The following is a 26,481-nucleotide window of genomic DNA, read 5'->3' as shown; positions in this document are numbered from 1 at the left end:
CTGAATTGAAATTATTTTTACATTAAATTAAAAGTTAAAATTATTTTTACTTTATATTACTTTTTTTTTAAGATAAAGTGAATGGGGTCTCATTAACAGCTATGCGGTTTAATCTGTTACTACAGCGGTCTAAAAAAGTGGGAGCCACGTAAAGTTGGAGGGAGTAATACGTACTCCCTAGTATCTCAATTGCTAAACATCGCCCGCGAATCTCCACATAAAGCCCACAAAATTAGAGTGAATTGTCACTTTTGCCCTCAAAGTAAAAAACACAATTTCTTCTCTCAATTCTCTACTTCCACTTTCTCTCTCTAAAAAACTTTCCGAGCGATGTCGAGGCGGCCCGGCAAGGAAGTGGCGGCACAGGCGGCGGGTGGACAGCGGTTTTCCGGCGAGAAGGTATTTTTTATTAATTTTGTGTTTAAAAATTAAAAAAAAAAGGTCGGAGGCGGTGGTGGCGCCTAGGCCAGACGCCGTGACGGTGGCGGTGGCGTCTGGCCCAGGCGCCAGAACCACGGCACCGGCGTCTGGCCTAGGCGCCGCCGCCGTGGTAGTGGCGTCTGGGCTAGACGCCGCCGCCACCGTCACGGCGTCTGGCCTAGGCGCCGCCGCCTTTTAATTTTTTTTTTTAATTTTTTTTTGGTTTTAAATTTGAAATTTAATTTTCGAAAATAATTATTTTTTTTTTGATTTTTTTTTAAATTTGTTTTTCTTTTTTTTAATTTTAAATTTTATGTTTCTGATTTTTTTTTTATTTTGTTTTAAATTTTGTTGGTTTTTTTTAAAAAAATTTTATGTTCCTCTTTTTTTTTTTTTTTAATTTTTAATTTTATGTTCTTGTTTATTGTTCTTGTTTTTTTTTTTTTTTGAATTAGTTTTTTTACTTAAAAAAAATTTTATGTTCCCTTTTTTTTGTTATAAATTTTTTTTAAAATTTTGATGTTCTTCTTTTTTTAAGTTTTTATAATTTTATATTTTTCACTTTGTTATTGATGACTGCAACAGGCAGAGCTGTTATTGATGAACTGCAACAGGCAGAGCTGTTATTGATGAACTGGAACGGGCCCTTGAGCAGTGGCAGTGGGCGTCACAGAGAGATTATTGATATGTCGGCAGTGCATTTATAAAACATTTTCCTAGTTGTTTGTAAAAGTTAACATTATCTGTTCTTATAATTATTATTTTAAGTTCTTAGAATTTGACATTATATTTTTAGTTTTTATAACTTTTATTTTAAGTTGTAATTAGTGGGCATACGAAAACTAAATACAGGTTCACATTTAAATGGGAAAACTAAATACGAAAATTAGAATCCGAAAATTAAATAAATGGGAAAAACATAGCAATAGCAATATTAGGTCACATAGAAAAGGCAACTAGATTGTTCCACTGCTGCACCCGGTCATGATATAACGCATCCCAGCCCTCTACGCTTGCTGTACGAATGGTGTACCACGTTGGTATAATCGGTGGGACCGGAAAATCGGGTGACAGGTCCAGTCGGATGAAATGTCTGTATGACGGCCCCAGAAATCCAATAGCAACCTCTCTTACCGGTCTGGTGACGGTCTCACGCGAACACCAAGGCAGAACCGTGGTACACGGATAGTAAGCTCGACCATGCAAACCAAGGCCGAAATGCATCACTGCACACTTGTAGATGTTTGCAACGGCGAAGAGATCAAGGGGCGCGTCGAACCAATGATTTTGACCGCAACGTCCTCCTCCCCACCGGATACGCTGCAGAGACCTATCCAAGTCCTGTCCGTACACGTGGCGATAAACAGCTCGGTTTGAGGCGATTTCACTGTACATCAACTGACGCACTAAACCGTAGTTGTCTTCACCCATCTGAAACACATCAGCCACAACCCGAAATCCACAGTTACCATCTGCAACCACATCATTCCACCCGTCCAGGAACGGCATCATGATGTTAGGGATCCTGTCTTTATATGGAAAATGTTCAATGTCCATTCTGCCTGTTGCACACATCAAAAAACACAATTAACAAGTTAGCAGAAAACTAAACAAACACTCTAAAAAGTAAATTAAACTAAAGTACCGTACCGGTGCCGGGCATATTCACCGACGAAGATGTTTGACTACCACTTGATGACGATGTACGACCACGGCACGTGGCGATAAATGAAGAACTTGGTTTGTCCAATATTTGACAAACTTTTCCCTCTGAGGCACCCACTGCTGCATCACATAGTCTACGATTGCCGGGCACCATTGGTATGCATCCTTGAAGTTATCCAAGGCTCGGTCGTACTCTGCCTCCGTGGTAGCTTGCAGGATCTTCCGCCACTTACCATTTACCAATCTCTCTGCTGAATCTAAGTTCTTGTTGAAAAGGTTGTAGGCTTTGACTTTCACGCATTTGTTGATGTGCCATGTGCACAGTAAATGGCTCGACTCCGGAAACAGCTCCGCTATAGGGGCAAAGAGACCTCCCTCACAATCGCTGACGATGGCCGATGGCTGAACACTTGGGCCGATGTAATTTCTCAACTTCTCCAACACCCAACGGTAACTCGCAACCGTCTCATCCTTCATAACTGCATAACCAATCAAAAAGTTCTGGTTCGTTGGAGTCATCCCAACCATCTCAACCAGTGGAAACTTATACTTGTTTGTCTTGTACGTTGAATCGATCAGAATCACAGATGGCCAAGACGAAATCATATCAGCACAATCAGGATGCACAAGGAACAAATGAGTCACCTCCGATGTGTCTTCATCAGATTCAAACCAGTACAGGTAACCACGTGCTTGTGCCTGGTGTAGAAGCTGCTGTATAGGGTTCCTTCCCTCTGACCGTTCAAACCTCAATTTATGTCTGACGTTGTAGATGTGTCTTCGGTTTGGCTGGTCTTCAGGAAATTTCTCCAACACAGATGCTAATATTTTAGCAGGCTTCACTTGAGCATCACTCATTTCTTTTACAATTAGTTTCGCAGCAGGACTTAGGCCACTTAACTGTCGATGACCCACTTCATATGCGATCATCTCATGGTTGTGATACCCCCATTTACCGTAACTCTTCACTTCCCAACCGTCACCCCTTTGCTGTTGTCGAACCTTTACTCTGAACTGACACCCACAACCTTTCCGCTTTGTATCAAACCGAATCGCTTGACTGAAATCTCGTTCCTCCCTTTTGCGATAACGGTCGCATCTCAAAATGCGATCCATTCTACCATCCCGTTGAGATTTATGAGTTGCTACTACTAAACAAAAACCTGATCTAATTGCAACCTGTTTCGCCCAATCAACCGCTTGTTGAGCATCTTCGAACAGACCATCGTGTACAAAAATCCCACTATAATCATTTCCGTCTCCACCATAATCCTGCAACAATAACATATAAATATAATCACATAAGAGTAGATTAAATTAATACATTTGACACAACATTAGCACAAAAGCAAAAACAATAATAAATTATAAACAACAAACAAAGAAATAAACAAAAAGTATTCAAAAAAAAAAAAAACAAAACACAAAAATAAAAAACATAAACAAAACTTTAGATTAAATAAATAAAAATAAACCAAAAAAATAAAAACAAAAAAAAAACATAAAACGAAAAAAATTGTAAAAAAAAAATAAAAAATAAATAAATTAAAAACAAAAACAAATTAAAACAATTAAAAACAAAACAAAAAAAAAACCAAAAAAAAAGAAAAAAATTGTAACACAAAAAAAAAAAAAAATAAACAAATTTTAAATTAAATTAAAAAAAAAAAAAAAAAAAAAAATAGTGGTGGCGCCTAGCCAGGACGCCGCGACCGTAGTGGTGGCGTCTAGCCAGGACGCCGCCACCGTGGCGGTGGCGCCTGGCCAGGACGCCGCCACCGTGGCGGCGGCGTCTTGGCCAGACGCCACGGCCACGGTGGCGGCGTCCTGGCCAGGCGCCAGAGCCACGGTGGCGGCGTCCTGGCTAGGCGCCACCACTACGGTCACGGCGTCCCGGCAGGACGCCAGCCGCCAATTCGTGGTTTTAGATGGCTTCGTACCTCCTTTTCCGGCGTCAACGGCGTCTCTCCGGTGCATCTACCCGACGTTGAGGGCTCTTCGGTTTCACTCGGCGATCCAGTCCTGCTCCACATTTTTTATGAGTGAAAAATTTTATTTTCGGTAAAAATTAAAACAAGGGCAATAATGTCAACATTTTTAAAAAATGTGGGCTTTATGTAGAAAAACGCGGGCGATGTTTAACAAATCCCCCTAGTATTATCCATTCGATCATCTTCAACTTCTGCCATTTTCCCACGACTATTTTCATCCAGCAAATACTCTTTAGCTTACTCTCCCACTTCAAAAACCCAGAAAAATTATGATCACATCATCTATTTTCCGCAATTCAATCACCTCAATTTCTATAATTTCATCAACAAATACTAAACCAAAATCATCAAATTCAAACTCAATCAGAAGTTTCTCTATTCAATTCAGAATTCGCGCCACTGTCAAACAGCAGAAACCCCTTCAATCTCAATCTCCAATTGAAGATTTCGATGAGAGAGAAAATTCTAAACCTAGGGTTTTGCTCAATAGTCTTAGGGTTTTAGAGTGGGATAAGGTTTCCGACGCTGTTTCTTCCTTCGCTGGGACTTCTCTTGGTCGTGTTGCTTCTAAGGTTTGCTGAATAATTTTTCTCAATTGAATCGCAATTTTATTGAATATGATTTTTAGGATTTTGATTTTTTTGTTGTAGGAGCAATTGTTGTCGCTTGATCAGACGTATGAGGAGAGTTTGAAGTTGCTAAGAGAGACAAATGCAGCGGTTGAAATTCGCAAGCATAGTAATTCGTCTCTGGATTTCACTCCCATTGATGTCGTTCTGGTTTGTGCCTTCGTTTTTATTTTTTATTATCTTTTATATTGCATCATTTATATGGAGGGAATATGTTCGAGTATTTTTGGGCAATGGCAGTTTGATCTCATATAATCATGTCTGATTGTTTGAAGGATTATTGAATGTGCATCCGGGCTCAAAAAAATTAAGCATAGTTACTATTTTGGGATATTCGGGAAAATTTGACACTTTTCTTCTCAAATACTCCGTAAAAGTAATGGTTTATGATTGGTCTATTTAATGTGACCCTATCTTAATTGAGGGATGGAGAAATGGTAGACATTGCCAAGCTGTTATAAAGATTTATTTTTTTCCTGTTTGAAATTTTGTCATATGCATTTTATGAGGGGAATGATTATGTGATAGCTGTTTCTAGACTGAGGTATTACTTTTACTCTCGAAAATATGTGATGGAAATTTCCCTATTTAAATTCAATGTAATGGTGTTTACTTTTAAATTCTAGTATATTGATTAGGGCTGGAATGTTGATGTCTGTAACTTAAAGTCAAGCTGCAAATGAGGACAATGAATTTTTAGTGTGGAAAGTTTGAAATTTGTCTATGTGCTTCATTTTGAGCTTAAGAGTATTAGTGTAAATAAGGTGAAGGTAAGCAAGGGAGCTGCTTAACGTACACAGGACATAGTTGTTTGTAAGTAGTTTTTGGTTGGTTTGTTTGCTCACTTCAATCGAACAAAATATTGGACCTAAATAGTGGTATATCTGCAAGGGGTGGCTAGCTAGACAAAGTAAGCTTACATGTATTATGTACTTTGAGATAATCTTAGTGTGAAATTCATAGGCGAGGTCTGCTGTAGACCATGCACGGAGATCTTCACCAGTGGCTGGACAAGAAGCTATGGCTGTTGCAGTTTTGCTACAGATGGCAGAGGCTTTGCAGACTAACATCAAAGCATCAATCAAAGAAAATGCCGATATGCTTGATCGTTTCATGCCCCTGGCTGATGTGGTAAGTATAAGATAAATAGTTTTGTAATTTGTATTGTCTCTCAGTTATTTTTTGGATGGATAATCTGTGATTTCACTCTTTATCTTTATGTTTTCCTTTCTCCTTAATCAATGCAGATACTGGACTGGGTCACCAACAAATCACTAGTCAGATCAATACTGCAAGTTATTGATGAAGATGGCTCTGTCAAAGACTCAGCAGTACGTTGCCGACCAATTTAACATCTGAAACCAGAGTATAATGTTGTCTTGTTTCATTTCAACTTCTTAGACAAAATTGTTAACTACGAGTACTTGGGAGAAGTGTGTTAGAAATTTTGGATAAGAAATAGCTTTGGATGAACAATGAAATGATATATAATGCAACCATAAGAGGGAATTAATCATATTAAGTGAAATGGCCCATGGTAGATTACAAGATCTTTAAAGTGGTAGTAAAAGAGTGTAAATTTTAAAAGAGCTGTTAGATGCTTTGCATATACTTTACGTTTAGAGAGAATTTTTTTTTATCTAGAGTTATATGTTAATATGATTTTATCTGCTACCTTGAGTTTAAAGCTTGTAAAGAGTATTTCCTATCTATAGTTTTATATTAATATAATCTGCTACATTGAGTTTCAAGCTTCCTTAAACAATTGTCTTGTTTATTTTTCTAATCTAATCTTGTATTAACATTCTTTGCTTCAGAGTGGAAAACTCAAACAGGCACGTTGGCGAGTTTTGAACCTCGAAAACAAGGTTAGGACATCTCTTGATTGGTACTGATTCTACTGAATCTGTGAATCGTGTTTGATTCCCGCATACCTATAGAGACCATATTTATTTCCAAGTTAATTTCCATGTAACATGCACACATGCTGTCAGCAGTACTTTTTTTAATCAAATAAATATATATATTTATTTTTGGTCTCAATCATTTTTGTACTTCTTTTGCAGTTGCACCAGTTGATGAACACTCTTATTGCAAATGAAACAAATAAAACTAGTTCTTTGGTAAGAAATTCAATCTATGCATCTGTTGCATTCTTTGTATTTTACTTCCTGACCTCATCTAACATGTGAGAAAATTCAGGAAGCAAGTAATGTTGATGGGAGATGGTGCATCAGATCAGGAGCACGTCAACTGACAAGTTTTAAAGGTTTATTGCTCTCAAGGTGAACTACTTATTCATGCAGCTAGGGTTACTTTTATATTTTTTTGACTCATATTGCATAAAATTACTGTAATCTTGTCCCTGGTTCATGCTTTTCTTAGATTAGTATGCACTTCCTCCATTTTTTTTTTAGTTGTCCTTGTCCCTGGTTTACATGCTCCACTTTGACCATCTTTGGTTGTAAAAGATAGCCATGTGAGATTTTGTTAGATACATCTCTATAAGTATTTTCATTATGTTGACATAAGTGGAGGGAGTTAAGAACGATACGTGGAAATGGGGTTTATATTAGCATATTGCACTTGACAGAAGGGGATGGAGGGATAGGATCTTTGTCAACATCCACCAGAGATATAATCTTGGCTCATGCAGCTGACCCCATCATATTGGGATTAAGGCTTTGGTTATTGTTGTTTAATCTACATTTATAATTATCCATCCGTGACCTAGTTCCTATGGCATCATATTTAGTTTCTTCCTTATGAAGAATGATATCTTTAGAATTGATAGGTTTGAATTAACTAGGATATCAAGAGTCAAGATGAAGTCAATAAATTACAGAAGTTGCTGACAGGAATTGCATAGTCTTTAAATGGCTTGAATTCAGTGAGTGGGGTGGAGTAAGTATATTATATTTGGAGACATGAACTTTGACAAGTTGAGTAGGACTTCACTTCTTATTTTTGTTGTTACCTATGGTTATTTTTGTTGGAACGTAGGATTCATATCCTTTATCATCTGTCCGCATGTGAATTGATCTGGACACTACAATCTCTTGATACATTTTTGAGGGAGACAGTAGGAGTACTGATTGGGGTCCATGGTTCTTAACAAAAAACCAGGAAGTTCTCCCAAGTTATACGGGATTACAGATAATGGCTGCAATGTAGAAGTACCCTCTACCCATTTTAGTTTTAGTTTTTGTGGCTTAAGGCTGATTTCTGATTTCTCTTTGTGAAAGGAGAATTCTATGGTTTGAAGGTCTAGAATGCCTAGAAACGTTGCTTTGACAATCAACATGTTCTTTATTCTTCATCATATGTATTTGTTTTTACATGATGGTTTGCTTACCATCTTCAAGCTTCCTTTTTTTTTGATAAAAAATTTCGTTAGAGACAAGATGATGATGTGAACATGCCCCTTCTTGTGTGAAAAATTATCTTTCATTTGCTTAGAAATACTATCCCTTTATCTGTTATTGTTGAATTTTTATCTTAATCCATTTTAACAGTCTTATCAATTATCATCCATACCTTTTTTTAAAAAAAAAATAAATAAATTATTTTGTGTTGTTATAGCGGAGCTGGCATGGGGAATATTATTGAGCCAGTCTCTGCTGTGCAGCTAAATGATGAATTAATGGAAGCAAAGGCATCTATTGCTGATGCAGAGGCTGAAGTTCTTTTGGATATAACAGAAAAGGTAGTATATTTCGTGCTATGGATTGTCTCCCTTTATTTGGTTTGACCTGGACAAGCTATCAATGACTAGGAGCTTTGCTTTATCTTGAGCAGATTAAACTGGACCTTGATAACATTGAAAAACTATTGAAGAGTGTAATTGCACTTGATGTTGTAAGTATAGCTTCTCTGCCTTTTCCCTCTCTATATGTCCTCTATCTTTCCATGGCTTGAAAGTTTTGTAGAAATTTCTTATAGAGGCAAATACTGTAAATACTTTACCAAATTGGTGAAACTTGCTTATTACATTTGGTTGGGATGAAAATGTGATTAGCTAATTTTGTTAAAAAAATCTACATGCTACTTGTAACTTTGTAAGCATGCAACCATTTCAGTATTTTTGCTTCATGGTGGAACTTCTTTCCATTTTTTTTATTTTATATTTTTTTTATTCTAGATGAAATAGTGTTCTTCGGTTAAGCAGAGAATCGTAAACTTGATCTCTAGATGCCAAAACATGTAGACTTTAAGTTAGTTGGGCTAATTCATACTTGATGCTTCAGAAGAGAGCTCTTGATTTTAATTTTTTCATAAGCTTTATGGCTTCATATAGATCCATGTGATGGTCAATTTATTGGTTTGCTGCCAAGATTAACAAATCTGTTTACTTCCGTCATTTCTTATACCAGCATTTTACTAAATGCAGGTAAATGCTAGAGCCAGTTATGGCCTCTCATTAGAAGGAACCTGTCCTGAGTTACTTCTACTGGATGATAAGAATGCACCATCATCTTCAGAAGGCTTCTTGCATAAGAATAGTTCTATGAAGCTTGCCTACTCTACCAAAAAGCAATGGAAGTTGTGTATGCCAAAAGCATATCATCCTATTTTACTTCAACGACACTGGCATGATCTACGCGAAGCCAAGAAGGATGTTGCTAATGCTATTGCTGTATGACCACTCACACTTGTTTTTCCTATTTGTTTTACTTTCATGACAAAGATATTGTTATTTTGCTATTGCATTATTATTGGACATCACCCTTGACCTTGTTTGGACTGAGGTATAGATAGGTAAAATTATAAATATTTAAATTTTTATATTTATGCGCTTATCTAGTTCTTCTTGGCATCGTCTTGATCAGCTGGGACTCGAACTCTAATTTCCGTAGGAACTTCGGAGAAGAAAAATAAACGGGACAAATTTTGGCCAGCAAGAAGTCACGCAAGAAAAAATTGATATCCTACAAGAGAAGGTAATTTTGCAGTTTGTAGAGGTTCTTGCATTTAACTATTGTCCCACTATGTTGGTCTAATAAATTCCACACTGTAGGTTACTCAACTGGAACAAGCTCACCCAGTTCCTGCTGATATAATGATTGCTAAGAATACAAGAGTTCTTCTTATAACTGGACCTAATACAGGTGGCAAAACCATTTGCTTGAAAGCAGTTGGATTGGCTGCCATGATGGCAAAAGCAGGTGAGGTCTCTTCCCCATGTTAAATTAGTTAAAAATGTAAGTAACCTAGATCTATATTGCACAGACCTGGATATGGATATTAGATTGATATGAAAATAATTTGTTATAAAAAAACGTGTATCCAAGATTAAGCAGTGTCAGTATTGAACATGGTACATACAGCTATAATTGCTATTGGTACCTTAACCTGGACCATCTTCCTTTATGTGTATTAAAATATATTTATTCCATAAAAACTGACCACCACTCGATGAAGAGTAGGTGGTCTTTTGGATCATTTTATGGTGAAGATGATCAGAAGCTTCACAACATTAGGTATGTGTCAGTGTTAGTGGAGGCTAGGAAGGGCTCTTTGTTAAACTAATTGGCCTAATGAATGAACCCCAAATTCCTCCCAAGGGAAGGCAGACAAATTGTTAAGAATATTTGTTCTTCAGTTTTTATCTGGCCTCCAGCATATTATTATGTGAGTTTTCTCTTAATTTTTAGAAACATAAGGAATATCAAATTATCAACCGTGGTTTGAAACAAGACTGGCTGGAAAACCAATTTTGGGATTTTTCGCCACAAATTATGTCTTTTTATGTCACCTCACTATAATGGATTAACAATATCTTTTATTTTCAGGCCTGTATGTTGTATGTGCTGAACCTGCACAGGTTCCATGGTTTGATTCTGTTTTCGCTGATATTGGTGATGAACAGTCATTGTCTCAGTCTTTATCAACCTTCTCAGGACACCTCAGGCAAATCAGTGTGAGTATTGTGCTTGAAATTTGATTCCGTCTTTTTATCTTATTTACATTTTGATTTGTTATGACTTAAGAGTTAAGACTGAATTAATGCTGTGTGTGCAGGGTTTTTTTTTTTTTTTTTAAATACTTCCTGTGTTAACTTTTAGATGCAACACTTTGTCTTTCATGCTTACCAGTGCATAAATACAAACATTGATATCTTCAATTGTCGACAAGTAAAAGTTATTAAAAAAATTAATATTTTGTGTGTGTGTGTGTGTGTGTGAATGGGGGAAAGATGGGCACTTAAATGTGTGTGTCACAAAATTCCTGGTTAGATGTTGTATCTTCGAATTGTTTGCTACATACTTGTAAATAGCCTCAAGTGTTGATCTTCTGTGTGGCTCACAGAATATACAAGCTAGATCTACTAGTCAATCCCTGGTGCTTTTGGATGAGGTATGTATACATTATTCACCTTAATAGTCATTTCATCTCTAAAACATCATTTGTATTATACTTCTGATGTATCTTTAATACACTGCAACACAGGAAGTGGTAAGAAAATTATGCTTTGCCCTCTATGTAGCTGAAGCTAAGAATGATATTTGTTCATGTGGATGCAGTGCTCAAGCTATAAAGACATCTTTGGATACTGACTACTGTTTAATCTTTACCTATTTTAGATTGGTGCTGGCACTAATCCTTTAGAGGGAGCAGCACTTGGTATGTCTATTCTTGAGTCATTTGCTGAAGCTGGTGCCTTACTAACCATAGCCACAACACATCATGGCGAACTTAAAACCCTCAAGTATAGGTATGACTGGAAGAGACTACCTGTAATTTCTAAGACTAAATATTAGAGTTATTAGTCTTTCTGTCGCCTGAGGTGAGCTGCAAGCCCTCAGAAGATTTGAGGTTTTTGTTTGAAAATTATCTCTTTTGCAGCAATGATGGGTTTGAAAATGCATGCATGGAGTTTGATGAAGTCAACTTGAAGCCAACTTACAAAATTTTTTGGGGAGTTCCAGGTTGTTATCTTAAAAATCTAAGCAAATCCAATTCAAAAAATCCTAATATTGGGGCTTTCTTTGTCTGTGGCAAATTATTCGATATTGTGCACCGTGGGTGAAGCCAGTGAATTCCTTGCTATCAGTTCTATTTTGTTGCCTTCAGGATTTTTTTTTTTATATAGATTTTGTTGTTTAAGGTCTTGCAACCTGGCTATTTCATCCCACTTCCTCTTGTACACAATTACACATTATGCTTTTGTACCTAATGTCTTCAAGACATGCTGATACTGTCATTTTTGTATTGCAGGACGTTCAAATGCTATTACTATTGCTGAAAGGCTTGGGCTTCCTAAAGTAATTGTAAATAACGCTCGTGGACTATATGGAGTGGCCAGTGCAGAGATTGATGAGGTGAATACTTTTCTTCTGTTGTTCTCACTCCAAATCCTCTCACGGACAGGAATTGGGGAGTGTTGAAGTTTATTAGGAAGAAACAATGGAAATTTTGAGGGCCCTGTTCTTTGTCCTTCTTAGTGGAAGTTTTACTTTTTAATGTTTGATCAATTTGTGCTCGTGTTGATCTGCAAGCATTGCAATATAGGCACTTGGCTCTCCATAGAATGCTGGATTCCCAGGTCACACGAGTTCTTTTTTTTTTTTTTGAAAAAAGGTCACACGAGTTCTACTTTAGCTAAACTTACGCACACAGTACACCTTGTAGACTACCTTTCTTTTTTCTTTGACTTTGTTTCAATATTACATCTATTGTAATTAGTTTAATTACCCTCTACTACTAATATGCTACATGTGCAACTAATTACAATCATGTTTGTGCCCTTTACTTTTCTTGATCTGAATTGTGAATAAATGACCTTCACATAATGCTTTATTGTTTTTGCAATGTTTTAGGTCATATATGATTTGGAGAAGTTCAAGCTAAATGTTGAAGAATATAAAGATGAAGTGCAACGTTACTTGAGGTTAGATCTCCCTAATTTTCAAGTACTGTGATTATAAAATTGAATCTTAGTGCAATTTAAACTCAAGTATGATATCTTTTCCTTGTGTATACCGGGGTTGGGGTGGGGGAGTGGTGACGGTTTCATGATCAGTTTTTTTTTTATACTTTTTCTTGAGTACTTTAGCTTGTCCATTAGCTTTATAAATATTTCAGACATGATGTCTAAATATCTTCAAAATCTGCATTGTCATGGTCCCTAACTGAGTGACTGGAGAAGACTTTCTTGATCATGTGTATTGTTTGCTATATCCCTTTAGCTGTTTATATGAGCTGGGTTTGATCTGCAATAATGCCTTCGAGGTGGCTTTTATCCTTCAATCATAGTGAGATAATGGGAACTGTGAGGAATGAATGTTGTGGGAGAGTTGGAAAGTAATTATAAGCACTAATAAGTCTCCTTACATGTCAATTATGATAGGCTTTCCAGGGATCTTCATGAGAAAGTACAGCATACCCAGAGGAAGCTTGATGAGCATAGCTCTAATCTTAAATATAGAATGGTGCAACAAATAACAGAGCTTGCATCTACGGCACGTTCAAATCTTCACAAGAAAATGCGTCAGTATCGTGCATCTGCACATAAGAGTAAACATCCTGCAGAACCCAACACACATCCAGCTAGTACACTGATTAACAGCCAGCATTATACAACAAGTTCCAAAACTGTCGTCCCAGAAACTAGAGGTGCATCTTCTGCTGAGGTCAAGCCATCATCATCAGGTATCACCAATCTATATTCCCTTTAATCTTACATATAATCCCCTTTACTTTTTAGCACATTTCTTTGTAAAATTATATAAAATAATACGAGGAACTTTATTTTGGGACGGACTTGGGGGGTGGGGTGGGGGGGGGGGGGTGGGTGGTAACAGGGCCTTCCTCTTGAATTCTAACAAGCTTTCATTGAAGGTTCAGAGAAAAAAACTATAATCCCCAAGGTTGGTGATACCGTGCAAGTTCCTTCCCTACGGATGAAGGCAACAGTTCTTAAGGTGGAACCATCCAAAGAAGAGATATTAGTGCAAGCTGGTAAACTGAAGTTGAAGTTGAAAATGTCTGCAATTAAGTCTTGACTGGTAATAATGTTGTGCAGTTGTAAAGATAGATAGTGTATGTCAATTTATCTTTCAGTCAGCATCGTATTTGGTAATCTTCTTGACAATTTAGAAAAGAAGTAAAACAAAAGGTTGGATTGCTGAAGTGCAGAAGATTGCTCTATTTGGCAATATGGTGGCATTGTGCTGCACTTGGAAAGAAAGAAAACAACTATGTTTAGGTTAGAGTTTATTACGGCTATTGTATAGCTGCGTGCATTAGATTAATGACTAAACTTGATTTTTTCAGATGTAAGTACATAATATAATAGCTTTAAGTGCAGGATCTATATTTTAGCCCTGTTTTTGTATACAAGTGATACCGCTTTGTGTATTTATAAAATTATAATATTAACATATATAATTATGTCTGGAAAAAAATGATATCAAAATTATTTGCTCCATATTAGTTAACATAATGTTGGAATGCAGAAACTCCCTTGTAGTCTTCTACCAATGAAGAATTTAGTCGGCATTGGGGCTTGCCTATTTGGAGGTCATGAGATGTTAATATGACATGAGCTGGTTTGGCACGACCTACATTTTTTTTTTTTTTTTTTTTAAGTAGGACAAATCAAATTTAGCTGTTGATTCGGAATTGTAGACCTTTGAGATGGTGTTTGTTTAGGGGGATAAAAAGGGTGGGATAAGGATAAAAAATAGGGATAGAAGAAATGTAGTGTTTGTTTAGAGGGATGGAGATTAGAAGGGGGTTAGGGATAGGAATAAAAACACCCACTTATCCCTCCATTTCTATAACTAAGGGCAGTGGTATAAGGAGAAGGGATAAGAAATGGGTTTAAAAGACCAAATTATCCTTAATGAAATTGAAAGGGTAAGGAAAAAGGGTAGAAGTTAATAAGGGTATTTTTATAAATTTATTACTTATCCCTAATTTATTTCTTATACTTATCAAACATGGGATAAAAATTATTTGTCCTTGTCCCATCTATCAATTCCTTATCTTTATCCTTCTTTTTTATCCCTGTTATTTTCATCCTTCCAACCAAAAGCCCTGTAAATGAAAAATGTTGGGACGGAGAAATAGGGGATAATAGTGTTTGGGTGCTAATGAGATGAGACAATTTGCAAGCTACTAGAGCTTAACTTAATCAACTCTTCCAATGGATAAAATAGTGAATGGCTCGGCAGGTAAATACTTAAATACTTGAGCCAAACTAAACTTTCCGCGCAAATCACATGAATGCATGATACACCCCATCCTTTAATCTTTTTCTACCATCAGTTAATTTAATCAATCACAACTTAGAAAATTTGCAAATTTTAAAAAAAGTTTCCTTTTTTGGCAATTTTTTTTTACCAATTAAAATAATCACTAAACTATAATGTAAGCCATGTGAAAAATTATACTTATATATTATTAAAAGATTTATTAGATGAAGGAAGTAGAATGATTTTGACACATCAAAAAGTGATTTCGGCATGTTATTGTGAGAGCACAATTTTCTATGCTCGTCTCACGTAGAGATGTGGCAAAATCAATTTTCATAAAGTCTAGAAAATTTCCATAGTCATTCAGTATTAGATGTGTCCATATTAATCAATATATGTGTGATTTCAATTACATGTAAAGACGCAAGTAAAAGCAAGGGAAGAATTCAATTTTCCATATATAGATATACTTCATATATGTCAACCAACTTCATTTATAATGAATGTTGCAATTGCTCTTACAAGTGTGAAGTGTACGACTCACCCTATATGGGAAGGCATGCAACTATGCAAGTTGTATGTATCATAGTTTTAATGGCACCACTTGGAAGTTGGAAGCCCATATATGTTTGTTATAATGCTTGCTGAGTCTATAAACATTACCATGTACTTCTCTAATTTTCCTAGCTACTAGGTAGGAAGGTAACAAACTTGGTGCATTCAAAAGTAAATATTCCTATTGAAGTAATTTTGTAACAACTTAAGAGGGGTTCACTCCATATATGTATCTAGTCACGTAGATATTGCATCATTTGTCAAATGGGTAATCGAGTGGTGTCATGTAGATATACTCTCTTTTCACCCAAAAAAATGTAGATATACTCCCTTTGTCCAGAATTAATTATCACGTTGTTATGCACATAGATGTACTTTCTTTGTTCGAAATTAGTTGTCACATTATTATTTGACAGAGAAGTAGATGAACTAGAAATGTGTTAGGTAGAAATTCTAAAGGGGCAATATGAATGTTAGCTTTTGCAAATTTAAATCTACTAAAGTAACATACAAAATTACTACAAACCAAAGAAGTATGTTGCACTATAATGCAACTCAACTCAACTTTGATTGAATTTGAGTTGCTTTTGTAATTATTTATGATGTTTCTATGAGATATCAGTTGATGATCCTACCTAAAGGAAACCTAGTCGAACTACAAACAACCCACCATACATGAAACTATGTTTTTAACAAAGTCATCTACCTAGCTTGTTCTTCATCATGACCATCCAACACACATTCATCATCACTCAAAGCACCAAATTCGACTGTGAAATCTAAGAAATAGAACAAGATAACCAAAGAAATGCAGCTGCAGAACATAGGTATAGGACCAAAGATCCAAAGAAACAATGGGAACGAGAAGTAGAAGGCACGCAATCCGAGGGACCAGAAGTAGCCTCCTCTATTAACAATCCTCCCTACATAATCAGCAGTCATGTATGGAGAAGAAACCTTCTTGAATGGTACATTGATGAGGATGCTAGCATGACTATAATACCTTATCGATTGCACATTTAGCAAGAAGGCCAAGAGGAAGCATACCACAAGGCTGAAAAACTTAACAGAGAATCCCATTTGGCTCGCGTCCCCTAATACAAGACCGAACATACTGCCACTGCCTCTGCTTGTCATAAGCACCGCGATCACTGAGCTAAGCATGATGGCTGTTGATGCCAAGAGGGTTGATGCCATTATGTTGTTCCTCAGTGTTTGTACTGCTAATACTGCGTTCTTTGTATCCTGCCATATTCATTAAATATTTTTAGTAAATTTTTTTCAGATGGCCATTCATAGTAACAAGAAAGTAAAACTTTGAAATACTAATGAGGCAAAAGGATGACCCTAAAGAAAATCACTCTTTTCTGAATGCCCATAGGCAAGATACATTGTGATCGTTTGATTAGCCGTAGAAAGTATCCCATTCCATTAAGTTGTGATTGTTTAAAAGTGTCATTAACTTTCACTTCACAATTTTTTTTTATACTATGGCCACTTCACGATATAAATAAAAGTGTCATTAACTTTCACTTCACAATTTTTTTTTATACTATGGCCACTTCACGATATAAACTTCGTATATATATATTATGTTATGTCAACTAAGCAATCACTTTATATATTCTCTTCTTAACCACTAGACCAACTTCAATCGAGTGATATGAATGACATCCACTTAGAAATTCTAACCGAGTGTCAATTTCATGCAAAATTAACAATTCAATCTGATTTGCACATGATGAAAAAACCAAAAAAAAATTTAAATTTTAGCTCCTATACGGCCACAGCAACTAGTATTACCAATTCTTGGAACATTCATTATATAAAATAAATCATATGGAGGTACCTATGAGAAATTCAAAATAAAATTCTCAATGGTAATCATGTAAAATTGCAATGGTAACCATGTAAAATTGCACATTCTCTAAAATATATACTTTGTATATGTTAACATTTTAATTGACCTGAATAATTTACGTGTATGTCATTATGTGAGTGTGTGGCACTAAAACATTGATCAATCTCCGATATTAACATAATGAAAACGGATACTAGGTTATTAAGAATGAGACACTTTAAAATTACTTGTATTGATCTCATATTGATCCCAAAAATACAAAATGATGGACTCTTCTCCAATTATTATTTTTAAAAAAAAAATAATGCCGACAAATATGAAAATGAAAAACAAATAACAAGAAGAGCAGAATATATAAAATTTGAGAAAATACCTCCATCATAGCCTCAACCCATAAACGTCGATTAATAGCATGTATCCCAACGACAGTTTTGGTGGGTTGTTTCATAATTTTGTAAAAAAGACAAACATGGTATCCCACCATTATCAATAAACCCAAAGGAACCAAAAAATAATCCAATACTTTCTCCTTCATTTTTGTTTTACTTGTATTTTTGTATATAGAAGAAGAAGAAAAAAGAAAGAAAGAAAAAAAAAAAAACCCTATTAGCTAAATCTTAAATCTTTTAAATGATCTAAAATATCATAAGAATTAACACACTCCCAAAATAATGGAGGATATTCCCAATTTATACCCTTTTTCTTAATCTTATTATTATATGTAGAAGAACAAAAAATGAGAAAATAAAAATTTAAAAAGATGGTAGAAAGAAGAAAACAGAGGAATTCAAGTGTTTAACGAAATGCATAAGATTAGGAGGAAAATAAGGAGGAATTTTATGACAACAAAAAATGGTGTTAACTTAGGAAGTATTTATAAGTAGTTACACTTATCAAAAATTAATTACTTTTTGACTTTAATTGTGATTTTTTTTGGAGTATGACTGTATTTTGTGTGTGAAAGTGTGGAGTCTGCTACGTTGCTTGTGATGCCCACCAAACCTTCTTCATAAATTTAATCCAACGCCGCTAACTTTTTAACTTTCATTATGATTAATTTTGGTTCTACAATGCATTTTATTAACCACTTGGTACATTTTTCTTTAAGACGGATGTAGTCTTTTCTACTCGCGAGATAGAGCAAGCATGTCAGGGGTGCAGGTTAAATAGTAGATCCGTGGGGATGGAGATAAAAAGATTAAAAATCATATTCGCCATGGGTGATGGAGTGGGGATGAATTTTAGGTTGTACCCGCCCCATACCCATATCTATATATTTAAAAAAATAAAATTGTGTACTTTTATATTATTTTATATTAATAAAAAAATTATTTAAAATAAAGTGGAGTAGTAAATACAATACATCCTAAATTAGAAGCCTATTTCTAAATAAAGAGAAAGAGACTTCTAATTTAGGGACGGAGGGAATATATACAAATATTTTAAAAAATAAAAAAAGTGTAATGTTAACAATGATTTTTTTTTTTAATGCAATCTATACTACTTCGTATGTAATATTGTTGTATTTGGGAGGCGGGGATTAGGTGGGTCTTGGGTAGGGAATAGGTGAAGGTGGATATCCAAGTAGGGGGTGGGGCGGGGATGCATGAGTTTGGAATTGTACCCGCCGAGATAGGGATGAATTTTAGACCCGTCACGGGGATGGGGATGAGGATGGGGATGGGGATGGGGATGAAAATGTTAGGTGGGGATGGGGATGAAAAAGAAAACATCTGCCCCACCCCGCCCCATTGACGACATACCTACATTTATCCCAAAATATTGCAGGAGTGTTTGGTTCATCAAGTTGGAATTGATTGGTATAAAATCTCATACTAGAGAGGTATGGATTCTAAAACCATACTAGTTCAAAGTTATTTGGTTTTATTGTTGGAATAAATTCTTTTTTTTATTAATAGAATGGATTGTGAATCATAGGGGGAGAGGTGGGTATGAGATTCCATAGGTATGGGGGGGGGAAGGAATTAGAACCCTTTGGATATGAGATTCCATTACTAAAAACCTCAACCAAACAAAAAACTAGATAGAATGGATTCTAACTCCATTCCAAATGATCCAACGAAGTACTTCATATGACTTTGGCAGAAACATTATATACTCCCTCCGTCCTTTATTTACATGTCTACTTTCCATTTAACACGGGAATTAAGGAACTTAAAGCCATGATTGAGAAGTACAAATATGCATGTGGGGTTAAAGAGAGATAGAGAGAAAGAAAAGGTAGTTGGTAATTATTAAAGAGATAGAGAGAGAAAGTATTGGAAAATGATGTCAAAAGTACAAAAAAAAAAAAAATTAATGACAACTCATCAAAAAGAGAGAATATTGTCAAAAAGTACATTATTAAAATAGAAATAGACATGTAATTTTAAAACCTTCAAAAAAAAAAGTAGGCATGTAAATCAGGGACGAAGGGAGTAGTAAATTAATACGACCAATTCTCCCCTAAACATATACTTGTACTTTGTAATAACTTCTAATAGTACTTTATTATTAGTTATAAGTGAGTAGTGATTTATCCAATTATCCCAAAGAGATGTAAAATAACAAACAGATTTAATTTCCTAAGAATATTTTTTTCATAAATGGTGTAATTGTTAGTACTTGGTAACTTTTATGATAAAGGAAGGCGCACTAGTGGTAAATGGTAATATTACGTATAAACATTGTGGAAAGATATGCAGGAGAATTTACTATGTATCCAAAGATATTTGCCCAAATTAAACAATATGGAGTACTACTCTGTATTTAATAGAGAACGAAAGAAGCAACTTTCTAAGAATATCACGGAGTAAATTACTTGTAACTTTCAATTTAAGATTGCCTTAATTAATTCGGGATCGAATCCAGCAATAATGTCCACAAAAGGGTTTCTTGTACATAAGTATCGTTACCATTGTTAAGGACAATAAGCCTAAATTGCAGCATCAAATAGGCACACAAAAGTACTATGTAAAGGTTGCTTAATGAAAATGCTATCTTAGACAACTGTAAGTGGTTAAACAAAAGGGGGATTAGCTAGATAATTGGCACACAATCATCTTCATATAATGGGTTGTTGAAATCTTATAATCTACCTTCTTCATTATGTTTTTAAAATCCACGAGGCCTGTCAATATTGACTCTGAAATAATGCTCTTTCCAGTGCAAGGTTTATTCTGGCATCAAAACGTTTTTATAATAGATGCATGACGCCTATTATACATTAATAACACTGACAAACGTATAATTTTGTCATACATTTTTAATTAATACAAAGTACTCCGTAAATCCGTATCATATTAGGAAATATGTTACGATCCTAATATCAAGGCCACCTCTTATTAAGTCAGAAAGACAACTCTTTTTACTAGTTGATCCAAGCATGTGATGGTTTTATTTACTGACACATTCACACAATGTAAAGCCCTTGATTAAAATTCACCAAAGACTGAAGCCATGCGCTAAATACAGAATATTCTCTGATCTAAGTATATAACATAATGAGCACGAGTGTAAGAAATATGACTGATGTCTACCAATTTCTCTTATAAAGGTGGTAAAGTCTAAAGGCCGGTAATCAAGATCTAAGATCAACTCTCGTCTACATGACAAATTAACTTAGCATGACCTTGCACAAGAATAGGTGCACAACACAAACTACTGTAAATCTGTAAAGGTATTTGTTTGTATGCAGTAAAATTTTCATGGCATCAAATCCCAAATCTGAATTTAGGTAATATAACATCTAAAATCCATAAGCCCAATTTTAATTTAATACTTGTAGCAACATTAAATATAGGCAGTAAGGTCCATATTCATCTGCCTATATTAAAATACATCTGTATGTATTAAACACCCTACTGTATTTTATACAAGAGGGATCAACACTCGAACACCTAGTTTATGATCCACACTGCATGCCCATAAAAGAGGAGAGAATTTAAAGCTACATAATCTGTTCACCATTCAGACTATATTTACAGAAACTTAAGACTCGAGTCGGTCATGGTGAGAGCATCTCCAACCAAATTGACAAGGATTCCGTTCTTACCGGGGGCATGGCCGCATGGAAGCCTGGGAAAGGTGTGATGCGTGGGGTTGTTAACCCAAGTCATCATCCCAATCCGGACCCACATGTATCACATTTAGTTATGTACCTTTCCCAAGGAAAATGCAGAAACATAAAAACTGTGACTAAATGCTGATAGCATCCAAAAGGATCTGGATACGGTAAAGGAAGAAATCTTATAGAATCAGAATTACTGTATCTGGCTTTCAGTAAAATCTTACCAAGTCATAACAGTTTGGTTGGGCTTGGGTTGGCCTGGCTCCTTGGTCATCCTAGTTGCTCTATAGATTTCACAGGAAAAGGCCTTCTTGCTCGGATTCTCGGCCTCTAATTGTTTCTCAAATGTAAAATGTTACCAGCAGGTCAAATAGTTTGTAGATCTCAGATGTTTATAGAAGTATGTAGCAGCATCATATAAGAAATTTGCTGCCTCAACTGCTAACTTCTAACTCCATATATAATCCACTTGAAAGAAACGTAAGAAGAAACTAAAAACAGTTTTAGATGCTCAGAAAACTTCTACAATATACAGAAACTTGCCTTAGATCACATGTGTTAGGGACAGCACGACATGGCCTTTGATATCAATCGAATCACGGGGCCATCATCTATCTACAATACATATAAATTGGGTTCAAGGTATAATCGTAGACTACATGAAGCAAGAGAACTTGATTCTGGAACTCTAAACAATGGTCCAGAATTTCAAGGCCATTCAAATAGCTCAAACTAAGTTGTGAAAAAACTTAATAGCAAAACTGAGTTCATTTCACTGAACTCTATGCGGGCCTTAAATTAGCTGCCGACTAGGCATAATCTTCACTCAACCTAATTCATATGGAGCATCATACAAAATTGGAAGATTATCTACGCATCTTCAATTCCAGAACTACAATAGTGAGTTCAATACAGGAATACTCACTAATGTTCCAGTACTTTTATCTTCTCGAAACAGTCCTGCATTTGGCGATTCAACTCATCTGTAACTTGACCTCCCTTTAAAAGCTTATACTGCGCAAATTTTGCTTCTTCACAACTCAAGGCAGCTTTTCTGCAAGCTTTGATACTCCCTGTCATAGATAAAAACTAAGGGGGTCAGCAAATGACATTCTCAGCTCAACCAAAAGCCCCTCAATTGAGGCCATGGAAACAAACAAGAAGAGCAGATTTTTTACTTTGGTAATAGTTTATAATCACGTTGAATCTTCAGAAGTTAGATTAGCTGACTATAAGGGTAAATTCACCTCCCTGAGTATGGCACTATGGCCCATGTGAATATTAAATAAACGCTGCACCAGGCCATCTAGATTGAAAGCATAAAGTGAGTTCCAGGTTTCAGGAGAAGCTAACTGATATATGCACTAGAGCTTGTTCGGTGATGTTAAAGAGCAAAAGCAAAACAAAGGTGTGGATTGTGAGTCTATCTGTCATTCCTAGGTTGTCAATCTAAATAATCATCAACTAAGTTACTATTTTGGCAGTCAACATGAGGCTAACAAATCTTAAAGACAAGAATTGTATACAAATGACCTTTAACAGACAATGATTAAAATCAAAACCTCATTCAGTCATTCTTCATTTCCTTCTCTTTGGGTTGAAATTGTTGAATAACAGGCCTAGTATCAACTGAGTGCTCCATTAGCCTCCTTTTTTTTTTTCTTTTTTTGGGTAAGATGGAGTCTAAATCCATAATATGGGACATGGACCCTAGACCATAGGATTTTGAGGTGGGGAATAATGCAACTATTCCACCACCTCAACCCCATTACTTACTAAAAAGCATGTCAAACAAACTTCTATTATAATTGGATTGTTAAATACATATAGACGATATAGTATCATTTTGCCCAAAAATCAACATGACAAACTTAACAGGGTTTTGAATGCTCGAGCTCTAAGACCACAGCACTTAACATAAAGTTACTATAATTCAGTGATTCCCCCACAGATCAGATCAAAAAGCTCAAAGCTTAGAGAAGATCTGTGAAGTAGTTGCTTACTCAGACCAATCAAGAAAATAGAGCACATGTATACAGATTACAGAATTCAGAAAAACTTGATTTAGCTATTTCAGTTTTCAATAGTTGTGCTACTCACCACTTAGATCAAGCAGATTAAATAAAGCAGGGCAATTTCCAATGCTTGAAACCATGGTAATTGCACACCAGACTTTCTGGTAGTCCTCCCTTGATGTTCTAACCATACACAACTTTGTAATTGGATTCACATACTTAACTGCAGTTCATGCCTCAAGTCAGGAAAAAAAAAGGGGTAAACAGCCATTTTGAATCAAATTGTTTTATACACAAACCTTGTATAGTCTCTTACCTTGGAAAGAGCCAAGGGAAGAAGCAAGACCACACTCCCCAAAGTTGACAAGAATGCTGTCTTTTATTGCTTTCGCCACATTGAACTGGGTAACAATAACAGGATCATCCACCATGAGATCCTTGTTAGGATCCAAAAAAATTTCCAACACCATGTACCTATTTTTAAATCCCACCATGACTTCTCACCTATATAAATGACAACAGACAAAGTCACCCTGCATCAGTTCTTAATCAATCAAATTTCAGGAAACGATACGCGATCAAATTCATGCAGAAATGCCGATTCAGAGAAGACTTTAACTAGCAGCAATACGACACAGCAAAACAAATAATAACCACAGGCAAATGAATTTACCCCATACCACCAAAATTAACCATAAGAAATCCTTGAGGACCTAAAAAGAAGAGTGGTTTTGCATGAATGTCAATGAAAAAAGCAAACATTTGTCTAGAGCAAATTCACAACATGAAAAAACAATGGACATAGATTGATCAGGAGCGAGCTACTAAAAAATTGCCAAAACAATAATAAAGTTGTTTCTCGAAGAACTACCAAAAATTGTATCTATAATAATCTCAAATGTTGAGCTTATATTCAATCATATTAAAAATGCCAACATCAGCACATTTCTAATGAACTCAACCTAAAAAAGATCTCATTTTTTGTACTTATAGTAATTAAATTATGATTTAGTAATTTCAAGTTATATAACCGGAAAATGTCCATGACAAGTGCCTTGAGATATCATTAAGACATACGGAGTATAGAGTAATTAGTCAAAGATCAGATTGATATCGCTTTCGTTAAATTAGGTGAATTTCATCATTTCCCAATTAATTGATGATAAGTTTTTCAAAAGAATACCCAAGTTCATAAGCAACTATGAAGTACATAATGGAAATTATCACCACCATGAGGCAGATCCAGGATTTCCGAACCTGTGAGTCACCCAGAATTATAGATCACCTGTGAAAGTACCAAAAAAAAAAATCAGATCCAAAACTACCAAAAAAAATATATATTACAACCAAATTGATTTCGATCAAACAAATAGGAGTTATAGGACACAAAAAGTCAAAAATCCATACTACAACCAAATAGTAATTAAAAAATCCATCTTACAGCTTACAAGCCGAAATTAATACAAAAAACATATTACAAACACATAGTAGATAGTACTATAAAACTATTACAATTGTTCACAACTGAGTTTTCATGTTTAGATATTGATCTATAATGTCATCCATTTTAACATTGGAAAACAAATCACTCTCTAGAAAAGTAATCAAACAATCATTCAACACTTGATCTCCCATGCTATTACACAATTTATCTTTCACGATTGTCATACCAGAAAATACTCTTTCAACACTTGCCGTTGCAATGGGGAGAACCAACACAACTTCAAAAGCAAGTATACCCTACTATGAAATTTTTAAGAAATAACAAAAAATTCAGCAATTCAATTGAACAAATTCATACAAATTCAGCAATTCAATTGAACACATTAATACAATGAAATAGCAATTAAATCTGAAACAAATCAAAGTATCAAACAATAACCCAATAACCAACACTACCAAAGTACCAATACTACCAAATAAAATTCAATTCAACACAACAATGAACAACCAAATAGCATCAACAAAAGTTCAATTCAATTATTCAAATAATTGATTCACTGATATGATAAATAATTAAAATATATACTAAATAACAAATTAATTACTTAATAATTTAAAGTTTAATACCTTGCTCAGTTGCTCTGCTTCACTGCTTCAATTGACGGCCACAGGGTCTGGGTCACTCCGGTCTCGCCTGGTCGGTGCCGTAGATCAATGGGCGGTGGCGGCAGGCGGTGTGGCGGCAGTGTGCAGTGGCGGGATGTTGCAGAATGCAAATAGAAGACTTGGAGAGTTAGAGTTGATTGTTGGTGAAATTCTGAAAGAGAATGGGAAAAGGCCAAAATTGGGGTTTTTTTTTTTTATAAATCATTTTGTCCATAATTTGTTTGGGTTTATGGGCCAGCCCATAATTTGTTTGGCTGGTAAAATATGCACATTTAAGCTTAAGCTTTAATGTAGGATCGTTTGAATCGGAATACGATCATGATCCTACTAATCCTATAGGATACGAATAGGATCGCAGTCATACTGATCCTATATTTCTATATGATCCTAATGATCCTAAGCTCGATTATGTGCAGATTTGATTATAAGCATGATTCTAATCGTTTGATGATATCTGTAATATCCTACGATTTGGATCGCAATTTTGACAACATAAGATCGTATAACTCCACATTTATATGTATTCACCTTCTTTTGTCTATCCTCTATTTTTTTTCCTTGCTCGTTTATTGACATGTCTATTATTGGCCCAATAATTCGCGACCTACATTGACCCAAAGTATCCAATCCATTTTCAATGCTTGTCTCGATAAAATTTATCTTATTTTGACTCTACTTTTCATCAAGCTGCACCAACCTTAACCTAACCCACTATTACTCTAGTTATTACAATCTTATTTCCAATTATTGACAATTATGGGAGGTCATTTTCTCTATTATTATAGGATTATCCCAGCCACCAATCCTCTATCTTTATCCCTTTTATACATATCCCTCATATCAACCATGAAAAATATATTTCCGCTATCTGTGTTAGGCAATTTCATATATTTCCCCCTACCTTGCTTTATTTCTTGTCCTGTAAATGTTTTTCTTTCATCTCTTCCCCCAAACTTAAGTTAAATTTG

At 35.4% G+C, this 26,481-nt stretch overlaps 4 protein-coding genes across 6 annotated transcripts; 1 reads left to right on the top strand and 3 right to left on the bottom strand.

Moving 5' to 3' along the window:
- Nucleotides 1–1,258: 1,258 nt before the first annotated feature.
- Nucleotides 1,259–2,622, bottom strand: LOC110727314. Its single transcript, XM_021906879.1, has 2 exons — nt 2,071–2,622; nt 1,259–1,982 (listed from the first exon to the last, which is right to left on the bottom strand). Exons 1-2 carry the CDS (start codon nt 2,237–2,239, stop codon nt 1,360–1,362), a joined length of 792 nt encoding a protein of 263 aa, XP_021762571.1. The 5' UTR covers nt 2,240–2,622; the 3' UTR covers nt 1,259–1,359.
- A 1,618-nt stretch (nt 2,623–4,240) lies between these two features.
- Nucleotides 4,241–14,090, top strand: LOC110727298 (endonuclease MutS2-like). Of its 2 annotated transcripts, none has more exons than XM_021906870.1 (20): nt 4,241–4,648; nt 4,727–4,855; nt 5,669–5,836; nt 5,953–6,036; nt 6,523–6,573; nt 6,772–6,828; nt 6,908–6,990; nt 8,288–8,411; nt 8,504–8,563; nt 9,096–9,341; nt 9,562–9,645; nt 9,723–9,870; nt 10,498–10,625; nt 11,015–11,062; nt 11,290–11,420; nt 11,552–11,634; nt 11,924–12,027; nt 12,526–12,596; nt 13,056–13,357; nt 13,553–14,090. In XM_021906870.1, the coding sequence occupies exons 1-20, from the start codon at nt 4,346–4,348 to the stop codon at nt 13,708–13,710; spliced, it is 2,562 nt and encodes an 853-aa protein (XP_021762562.1). In that variant the 5' UTR covers nt 4,241–4,345; the 3' UTR covers nt 13,711–14,090. The 2 variants fall into 2 exon arrangements, with proteins under 2 accessions (XP_021762562.1, XP_021762554.1); XM_021906862.1 differs by having other exon boundaries at nt 13,547–14,090.
- A 1,851-nt stretch (nt 14,091–15,941) lies between these two features.
- LOC110725411 lies at nt 15,942–18,359 on the bottom strand. The gene is made up of 2 exons (XM_021904893.1): nt 17,694–18,359; nt 15,942–16,704 (listed from the first exon to the last, which is right to left on the bottom strand). Exons 1-2 carry the CDS (start codon nt 17,853–17,855, stop codon nt 16,162–16,164), a joined length of 705 nt encoding a protein of 234 aa, XP_021760585.1. The 5' UTR covers nt 17,856–18,359; the 3' UTR covers nt 15,942–16,161.
- A 3,513-nt stretch (nt 18,360–21,872) lies between these two features.
- LOC110727281 (probable ribonuclease P/MRP protein subunit POP5) lies at nt 21,873–25,949 on the bottom strand. 2 transcript variants are annotated; one of them, XM_021906855.1, is made up of 5 exons: nt 25,475–25,949; nt 24,662–24,689; nt 23,721–23,908; nt 23,490–23,627; nt 21,873–22,462 (listed from the first exon to the last, which is right to left on the bottom strand). In XM_021906855.1, the coding sequence occupies exons 3-5, from the start codon at nt 23,896–23,898 to the stop codon at nt 22,314–22,316; spliced, it is 465 nt and encodes a 154-aa protein (XP_021762547.1). In that variant the 5' UTR covers nt 23,899–23,908; nt 24,662–24,689; nt 25,475–25,949; the 3' UTR covers nt 21,873–22,313. The 2 variants fall into 2 exon arrangements, with proteins under 2 accessions (XP_021762547.1, XP_021762542.1); XM_021906850.1 differs by having other exon boundaries at nt 24,588–24,689; nt 25,475–25,945.
- Nucleotides 25,950–26,481: the final 532 nt, after the last annotated feature.

Source organism: Chenopodium quinoa, unplaced genomic scaffold (assembly GCF_001683475.1).
Source record: "Chenopodium quinoa cultivar QQ74 unplaced genomic scaffold, ASM168347v1, whole genome shotgun sequence".
NCBI classification, from domain to species: Eukaryota; Viridiplantae; Streptophyta; class Magnoliopsida; order Caryophyllales; family Amaranthaceae; genus Chenopodium; species Chenopodium quinoa.
This window is presented reverse-complemented; position numbering and strand designations above follow the sequence as displayed.

What these genes read in the sequence shown, in the direction of transcription:
- LOC110727281 (XM_021906855.1), bottom strand. Translation starts at nt 23,898, where the DNA reads ATGGTGGGATTTAAAAATAGGTACATGGTGTTGGAAATTTTTTTGGAT. An exon ending in TTCCCTTGGCTCTTTCCAAG is followed by an intron (nt 23,628 to 23,720) that starts GTAAGAGACTAT and finishes CATGAACTGCAG; the next exon opens with TTAAGTATGTGAATCCAATT. An exon ending in TAATCTGCTTGATCTAAGTG is followed by an intron (nt 22,463 to 23,489) that starts GTGAGTAGCACA and finishes TATCTATGACAG; the next exon opens with GGAGTATCAAAGCTTGCAGA.
- LOC110725411 (XM_021904893.1), bottom strand. Translation starts at nt 17,855, where the DNA reads ATGAAGGAGAAAGTATTGGATTATTTTTTGGTTCCTTTGGGTTTATTG. An exon ending in GGGTTGAGGCTATGATGGAG is followed by an intron (nt 16,705 to 17,693) that starts GTATTTTCTCAA and finishes TGAATATGGCAG; the next exon opens with GATACAAAGAACGCAGTATT.
- LOC110727298 (XM_021906862.1), top strand. Translation starts at nt 4,346, where the DNA reads ATGATCACATCATCTATTTTCCGCAATTCAATCACCTCAATTTCTATA. An exon ending in CAAATAAAACTAGTTCTTTG is followed by an intron (nt 6,829 to 6,907) that starts GTAAGAAATTCA and finishes GAGAAAATTCAG; the next exon opens with GAAGCAAGTAATGTTGATGG. An exon ending in AATTTTTTGGGGAGTTCCAG is followed by an intron (nt 11,635 to 11,923) that starts GTTGTTATCTTA and finishes TTTGTATTGCAG; the next exon opens with GACGTTCAAATGCTATTACT.
- LOC110727314 (XM_021906879.1), bottom strand. Translation starts at nt 2,239, where the DNA reads ATGGTGCCCGGCAATCGTAGACTATGTGATGCAGCAGTGGGTGCCTCA. An exon ending in GGTGAATATGCCCGGCACCG is followed by an intron (nt 1,983 to 2,070) that starts GTACGGTACTTT and finishes TGTGTGCAACAG; the next exon opens with GCAGAATGGACATTGAACAT.